The sequence below is a fragment of the Kryptolebias marmoratus genome, linkage group LG1 (genome assembly GCF_001649575.2).
Source record: "Kryptolebias marmoratus isolate JLee-2015 linkage group LG1, ASM164957v2, whole genome shotgun sequence".
NCBI classification, from domain to species: domain Eukaryota; kingdom Metazoa; phylum Chordata; class Actinopteri; order Cyprinodontiformes; family Rivulidae; genus Kryptolebias; species Kryptolebias marmoratus.
In genome coordinates, this window is record NC_051430.1 from 35,926,067 (window position 1) to 35,934,216 (window position 8,150).

Here is an 8,150-nt window from a genome sequence, read left to right on the forward strand (position 1 = left end):
AATTTCATCCATCCATCCATCCATTGCTTCATCCATCCATCTTCTATCACTTACCCGTGGTCACAGCACCACAGAGGAGGGAAACCCAGTTCTCCATCCTCCCAGCAACACTCCAGCTTTTCCTGAGGGATCCTAAGGTGTTCCCAGACCAGAGATGTCTGGATCTGCCCGGGGTCTCTTCCCAGTGGGATGTGCCTTGAGAACTTCTAGAAGTAGGCATCCCGATCAGTGGTGCCTCCAGGAACATGGCACACCAAAACCAAAAGCCATACGTTCTGTTATGCTGTTGTTGTAAAACGGCGATTTGAAAACTTTGGCAGCAGAAGATAAAGAATTCCCACTGATGTACGTCAGCTTTGAATTTTACATGTAATAATACTAATTATGTGCATGAATAAATAAATAAATATTATGAATATGTGACTGATCTAGCTGGGGGCAGGGGGCATCAGATTTGTAGGGGTGGCCCCTGATGGCACCACTGACCTTAATCAGATGTTTGAACCACCTCAGCTGACTCTTTCAATGCAAAGGAGCAGCGGCTCTACTCCAAGCTCCCCCTGGATGATGGAGCTCCTCACCTTATCTCTAAGACTGAAGCTGGCCTCTGTTACAAAAAAAGCTTTTTTTTTTAGCCACTTGGATCCAGCACCTGGTTCTTACTGCAGACGAGGCTCTGACTCGTCAGTCCATCTCCCACTCCCTCCTACTATCAATCAGGAACAGGATTCTGAGATACATGAACTCCTCTACTTAAGGCAGAGACTCATCCCGAACTGCTGATCCTTGGTCACCTGTTTCTACGATGACCTGCAGTCTGCTGACATGTGGGAGGAGCTTCTGCCTCAGCTCTGAACTTGAATTCAAAGCGTTTATTCGGTCCTATGAGCTGTTAGGCTCCGAGTAGGCCCAGTACGGAGACACTGTTGTATGTTTGTGTCTTACAGGTCACTGAGGATGATGATGATGATGATGACCTCTCCCTCCACAGAGAAGATGAAGAAGAAACCTCCAAAGGACAGTCTGACTCTCCTGCCATGTTTCTACTTTGTGGAGGTGAGTCACAAGACATGAAGAGAGATGAGCTCTTCAGGTCAGAGTTTTGGATTTTAAGCTGACTGAAGCCTGATAAGTGAAGTTCTTCCGTATGAATGCTCAGACAGATGTGTTTGTGATCAGGAGGCCAGGCTGGTGTTCAGACGGAACAAAAAGATGCTGTCCCATCGGGCAGAAGATCCTTCCTGCAAGACGTTACCTTCCTTTTGGGTAGAAGATCCTTTGTCTTGCAGGAAAGATTTTCTGTCTGATGAAGATCCATACTGTAAGATCATATTTTTCCATCGGGCAGAGGATTTGTACTGCAGGGTTAGGGTTACAGAAATAGTTGTAGTATGTGGGTTAATGGTAATTCTGGAAGCGTCATTGGTACATTTGTGTAGTCATTACTTTTAGTTTGTTTGCTGCTTCTTTTTCATCAATAACATTTCTGTCAGTTTTATTTTCCTCAGCATCTGGGGTTGGTTTTAGTCCAGCTGCAGCTGTTTGGTCCAAAGAGCTCTTCATCAGGTTTCACTGCTTCATGACTAACTAGAACCTGTTGATGAACCTGGTGACTCTCAGTGATCTGATGGTGCTGTTTGTTGGCTTGTTGGTTTGCAGCTACCCATTGTGGCTTCTTCTATGGTGTCGCTGTACTTCCTAGAGCTGACAGATGTGGTACAGCCAGCTCAAGTGGGTTTTCGCTGCCACGACAGAGATCTCAGCATGCCGTACGTGGATGAAGGAGATGAGCTGATCCCGCTGTTGATGCTGCTGAGCCTTGCCTTTGCTGGTCCGGCTGCTTCGGTACCTAACCAACATTTATTATCATTATGGTCAAATATGTTTAACCAACATTATGACTCAGTTGTCCTGACGCTCCTTCAGGGAGTAAATTGGAGACTCCCACCTATAGGTAGTAAAAAGAATCTGGGTAATTAGGTATCAACTAAACTGCAGTGACAACCAGGTCCACAGTAGGTGAAGGTAGCGTCTTGCATAATATTTTGCTAAACAGAATAAAGACAAAGCAAATGTTCAGCTAATATAGTTAGCTTTGAAATGCTAATAGCCAAAGCAGCAGAAGATGTAATGAGCTGTCACCATGGGTGTTAAGTGTTAGCTTATGCATTCTTATGTCCAGCTAAGGGACAACATAAACCAGTGGGTTATTAACCTTGAGATGCCAGTCAGTAGAGGCAGAAAATGATTTGGGGTTAGATTTGTGAATTACCTCTCAGGTCGAGTCAGGAGTCATTATTTTCATCGATCATCTGGTCAGCTACTGGAGTCAGATAGTCACTGCTCTGGTCCTGAGCTGGCTTTGGCAGAGGTTCTTCTTATTGTTTTAAATTCTTGCTGGAAGTATTTGCCTTCGTGTGGATTAGACCAGGACTTTCAGAACATTTAAAGTGTTCCTGATTGGTTCTCTGGGGTCAGTTATCCACTGTACTGTTCTAGGACTTAATTAAATAACTCCATCTTTACTTCCTCCACCTTCTCCATCTTCTCTACCTTGTTTTGTGTATCAGATCATGCTGGTTGAAGGGGCCATCTACTGCCTGCAGTCCCGATTGAAGATTCACAGATCTGAAGGCAGCATTAATGCTGGAGGCTGCAGCTTCAACTCGTTTCTGAGGAGGACAGTCCGTTTCGTAGGTATGAGTCTGCTGCACCTTGTCACCTGTAGACCTATACACCTGACTGTCTGTCTGAATACCCCTCCACCTGTCTGTCTGTAGACATACACCTGTAAACCCATAGATCTGAAGACCTGTACACCTGACTGTCTGTCTTTAGATCTGTACACCTGTCTGTCTCTGCAGGTGTGCATGTGTTTGGTCTCTGTGCGACAGCGCTGCTCACTGACATCATCCAGCTGGCGACGGGTTACCACGCGCCATTCTTCCTCACCGTTTGTAAACCCAACTACACACTGGCCGGCGCATCATGTGACCAAAACATTTACATCACTAAAGACATCTGCTCGGGACACGACCAGCACGCCATCATGACGGCCAGGTGCACATCTTACTTCCTGTTTGTGTAATTTGTCAGGTGGTGACTGAATATTGATTATTGGTTTGCTTCTTCCTGTCAGGAGAACGTTTCCTTCCCAGCATGCAACTATGTCGGCGTTTGCTGCTGTTTATGTGTCTGTAAGTGTAAACAAACAACCAAATTTTTAAATTTTGTTCTGATGTGGAGTTTCTTATGTTCAGGAACCAACAAGTTTGATCAGTTCAGATAATTATTCATCAGGTTCTGAGGAATCCTAATCAGGCTTCATGGATATTGATCCTCCAATCTGAGCTCATCTCGTTTCTGTTTCAGATGTACTTTAACTCAACCATCTCGGACAGCACCAAGCTTCTGAAACCGGTCCTGGTGTTTGCATTTGCTATAGCCGCGGCATTAACAGGCCTGACTCAAATCACACAGTATCGCAGCCATCCCATCGATGTCTACGTGGGCTTCCTTATTGGAGCATTCATCGCTGCATACCTGGTGAGAGCACACACCTGTCTGACAAGTGAAATCTGACCTTAATCAAGAATTTAAGCACCTGAAGTACAATTAATTGTTGTCATGGTAACTGTGTCAGTATAAACTCACAGGAGAAACAGAAGAAGCCTTTGTAAAACATTTCTGGTGACTTTTTTATGTCTGATTTGATTTTCCTCCTCCAGGCATTTCACGCTGTTGCCAATTTCAAGTCATCTGATGATGAAACTCAGGCTGCACCCCCTCCACCACCAAAGGAAGACCCTTTGCGGGCGTTGACGGAGCGAGGACATGAGTCGGTTTATAACAAGGGCCCCGCCTCAGCCTCAGAGAGTAATGATGAGATTGCAGCTGCTCCAGCCCCCATGGACCGGTTGGAGGGCCTGGGGTCCCTGCAGAGGGAGAAGGGCTCCATGGGGAGTTTGAAGAGGGCCAGTGTTGACGTTGAACTGCTGGCCCCTCGGAGTCCCATGGGAAAGGAGACCATGCTGACCTTCAGTAACACGCTGCCGAGAGCTAGCATGAATGTTAACGGAGTGCTCTGTTCTACTGAGACACTTACCGAACCGGTCCAGACAGTCCAGCCGGTGCAGCGACGTCTGAAGGCTGTGCAGGTACCCCTGGACCCGATGCGGTCGCAGCAGCTGGTTTCGGAGTGGAAGCAGAAGTCGATGGAGATGCGAGGCCTGGGTGCTCGGGATGAAGAGGAACCTAGTGAAGATGGTTCTGAAGCGGGTTCCATCGGAACTGATGATGCGGGTTCTCAGGCTCCGATATACCAGCCCTCAGTCCAGACTATGAGGGCAAGCTCAAGTCGCAACCCCACACCTCCTCCAGGTGGCGCCAAAGCTGTGGTGACTCCTAGACCCCCACAGATCCCTGAAGCTGGACCCCCACCTGTGTCTCCAAAAAGTGCTTTGACACGGGCCAAATGGCTCGCCATCCGAGAAAAGGCAGGCGGGGAGAGTTCGGGCCGCAGTGCTGCCAACCAGCCGCGACTCATGCAGGTCATCGCCATGTCGAAGCAGCAGGGCCTCCTTCCCTCCTCCTCCTCTGGGGAGAAATCCTCTGAGACTGTCTCCACCTCCTCCGGCACCTCCTCGACCATCGACTCCCCACTCTGCCGCCCCCCCTCTGAGCACCAGCGGGAGGGGCCAGGGATCATCACAGTGGATGCACATGCCTCTCGCCATCCTGTTGTCCAAGCCCCTCCCCCTCCGCAGGCCCCACCCCTAACAGGTAATGGAAATTCCTGGGAATGGGTGATGGTGTCCAATGGAGACGACCCACGTGACTCTTATGACCTGAACAAGCTGAACCGAGGAGACTCATCTGCCCGCGGCAGCAGCTTTGGTCCACGCCGATCAGCATCGCCAGCTGCTGCCATCGACCCCTGCCCAGCACCACCGCACCCACAGGTGGAAGTGTCAGCTGACGCTCAGCGCAGGGAGATGGCCATGAGACGCAAAACAGCTCTAGTTCTGCTGGATCGAGAGATCCGGAACCAGAGTGAACAGGAGAATTATTATAAGAGTCTGCAGGGACGGAGGTTTAAGGATTGATTTATTATCCTTTCAAAATAAAAGCCTTATGCTAAAACTATTCAACACCACCACACAACACCTGGAAAGCAAAGAGAACTGTGTTTCCATCAGGACAGTTGGACTTTTTTTGCCACAGGGAACAGTTTTCTCAGGAAAGACATCCTCACTGAGTCTGTCCGTCTCTGAGAGACGATGTGCACTCTGTCGAGAAGACAGTTTCCATGGCAACTCATACAGCAATTAACCTAAGGTCAAAGAGCACAAAGACAAGTTTCCAAACATTTACTAACAGCAGAACCAGAACCCTGCAACACTTACTGTACAGTCCTGGTAAAAAGACAGTCCAACTTCCTTAAGTTCCAGGTTTTCAGGACATAATAATCTGATTCAGTCTTTACCGCAAGTGAACAAAAACATAAAACAGATTTCATGTTAAAATTTAAAAAACAAACAAGCCCAAACCATCAGCCCTCCATTGCCGTGCTGACAGCTGGGAGGAGCTGTTTGCTGCAGTGCATTCTGGGTAAACATCTGTCCTTTGGTCTGGTTTTTGTTCAGAAGTCTTCTGGTTCCTTCAGATGAAACTTTTCAAACCTAAGTCAAGCTGTCATGTTATTTTTAGAGAGAAGAGGCTTCCAAACAAGCCATGACCTTTGACCTTTAACCTGCTACTTGAAGCCTGTAGAGTCTGAGATGGAGCTCATTTCTCTGAGCACTGCACGGTCTGACCTTCAGGGTAAATCTGCTGGGAAGATCAGCGGTTGTCTTAAAAGTTTCCTCTTGTGAATAATCTTTCTCTCTGTAGAACGAAGGAGTCCAGATGACCTTTGACCCTTCCCAGATTGATGAGGTCATTGCTGATGTCTGTAATGGCAGAACTTATAGGGTAACACCTGTTGTTGATAAATCCTGATTATGTAATGACTTCTATTCCAAGTGCCATGGGTTCTCACAGAATGAAAACTGTTGAGTGTTTTTGTTCACTTCAGGTTAGATTTGGATCGTTGTAGAACCTGGTGAAGACCATGTTCCACGCACACGTCGGGATGTATCAAAACAAACGTTGCGTAAATATTCACAAACGTCTGACCTGCTGTGAGAATGTGGACGCCATGCAAACTTTTTCAGTCGACACTGTCAAACTACAAAGTCCTGAAACTAACCAAAATCCACAGAAATATGACTCCATTTGATTTTCTGAACTCAAGAGGCATCTGAACATGTTTTCTGTTGAGTTTGAACCTTTCTGGTTTAAAGCCGAACGATGAAACTGAACCACATTTAACCTCATACAACATAACATATAACACGCCTCAAAAATGATCCAAACAACCTGAACCCAACATAAACTGTAAAGATTCCTCTATTTTTGTCACATGTAGATGTAAACCCCCATCAGTGACCACAAGGTGAGGCGCTCAGACAGCTGAGAAGCATAAAATGCATGTGAATTATCTAAGGAGCTCTTGCATTCTCACTGAGAAGAAAACAATTTTGGATCAGCAGATTAATTCAGAACAAGTCAGGTGTGATGATTCCTGAAGTCGACAAGCTGTAGATAATGACACATAACCGTAAATACCTGCGTAAAGTTGTGTGTAACTGGGGAACAGTGGGAGCTTTGGTGCTGCTGGAAGACATCAGCAGTGGAAGAATTCAGAGTTTTCAGGGATCACACCGACCTGCTGACACATGATGATGATGTCTGGTTTATTATCTGGTTCAGAGTCCCAGGACCATTCTGTTGGACCTCTGAGCTGATCTGGGCCCAGCCTTACACAGGGAAACTAGGAGGAGCTGTGAGTCGCTGGTGCCAGTCCTCTCCTTGCTGGGGTTCATCCTTTCAGAGCCTTTCATCCTTATGATACCCAGATATATCAAATTCCTCTACACTTCAGCTGAAACACTATGTCTAAGAGCAGTGACTCGTTTCTCAACATCAACTATTTAATAAACAAGCCTCTAAGTTGTGCCAAGGCCCTGAGTGCCTCTGTGTTTACAGTAATTACAGTAAGTTGGAAATGCGTCTGCCTCAGATCTGCGCCCCTGGTTCTCTTCATTCATTTACAATAATAGTGTGTAACTGGTGCAGAAAGTGGTGTCTAACAGCAGTGGATGAGAGGTGATGAACAGGCGTCCTTTACTTCACTCCCACCTTTATGTCTGACCGTTCCTCAGGTGTATACATAAGCTGTCTCAGTTCTACGTTTATCAGGATGTATGAAGGAAACATGCGTGCACGTGGTTTGATAAATCTGAATATGTTTGTGTGTGCAGTTTTCAAATTTTGTCCATTCTTTGAAAGGAGTTTGACTCTGTCCTGGGGTGGACTGTCTTTTTCCAGGACTGGATCTTTATTGTACATTTCCTGGATGAGTGTGTTGTTGCCTTTGTGCTGTGATGGCTCGGTTACCATAGTGATGGCTTAGTGGTGTTTGTGTGCTCTTCTCTGATTGGTCAAGACACATTTGATGCTGACCTTCAGAATTTCAAGAAATGAGACAAATGAAATGTTTTCTCTATAAAAAGTCGTTGAAGCTACTGTTTGACTGTTGTTCTGTTGGACTGAAATGGTTTCTGGTGATTTCTGGTGAAAATTCTGCCAGTTTTGTTTCTTCACAGTGACTCAGATACAGCATGCATGTGAACAAACTGGTCATTTATTTTTGTCAGTTTATTGTTCAACATTCGACAAAACAATGTTTCATAATGAAATGAAAACATTTCTGCTGAGCCACAACATTTAGCTGTTCTTACATTTTCTCGTGTCAAACACAACAAGTTTCTAAAGATTTTTAAAAGTCTCAGTAGTAGAAATAAAACTCTGAGTCTTCTCTGAGGTCCAGTCAGATTATCTGTGAGGGACGACCCAATCAGGACTCCGATATCAGTCCGATCAGATTATCTGAGTGTTGATGAACCGATCCCGGGGCGGTTGCTGCTGCTGTTGTATCTGTGTCGTTGCATGGGATTTACAGTTTGAACTTGTCTTTGAAACATCTGATTGTTTCCATTTGAATGTAAAACTTTATGTGACTGAAATGTAAAACAAAAACAAAGTGC

General features: G+C 46.0%; 1 protein-coding gene across 2 annotated transcripts in view; it reads left to right on the forward strand.

Moving 5' to 3' along the window:
- plppr3b (phospholipid phosphatase related 3b) overlaps positions 1-7,777 on the forward strand; it is a 9,631-nt gene extending 1,854 nt beyond the window's left edge. The window contains exons 2-8 of one of the 2 annotated variants that reach the window (XM_017441998.3): positions 948-1,056; positions 1,660-1,845; positions 2,571-2,697; positions 2,865-3,060; positions 3,140-3,197; positions 3,373-3,546; positions 3,729-7,777. In XM_017441998.3, the coding sequence (XP_017297487.1) occupies positions 958-1,056; positions 1,660-1,845; positions 2,571-2,697; positions 2,865-3,060; positions 3,140-3,197; positions 3,373-3,546; positions 3,729-5,105 (2,217 nt within the window). In that variant the 5' untranslated portion in view covers positions 948-957 and the 3' untranslated portion in view covers positions 5,106-7,777. Of the gene's footprint in view, positions 1-6; positions 1,057-1,659; positions 1,846-2,570; positions 2,698-2,864; positions 3,061-3,139; positions 3,198-3,372; positions 3,547-3,728 lie in introns of those variants that run through there. The other variant, XM_017441997.3, reaches the window with a different exon arrangement.
- Positions 7,778-8,150: the final 373 nt, after the last annotated feature.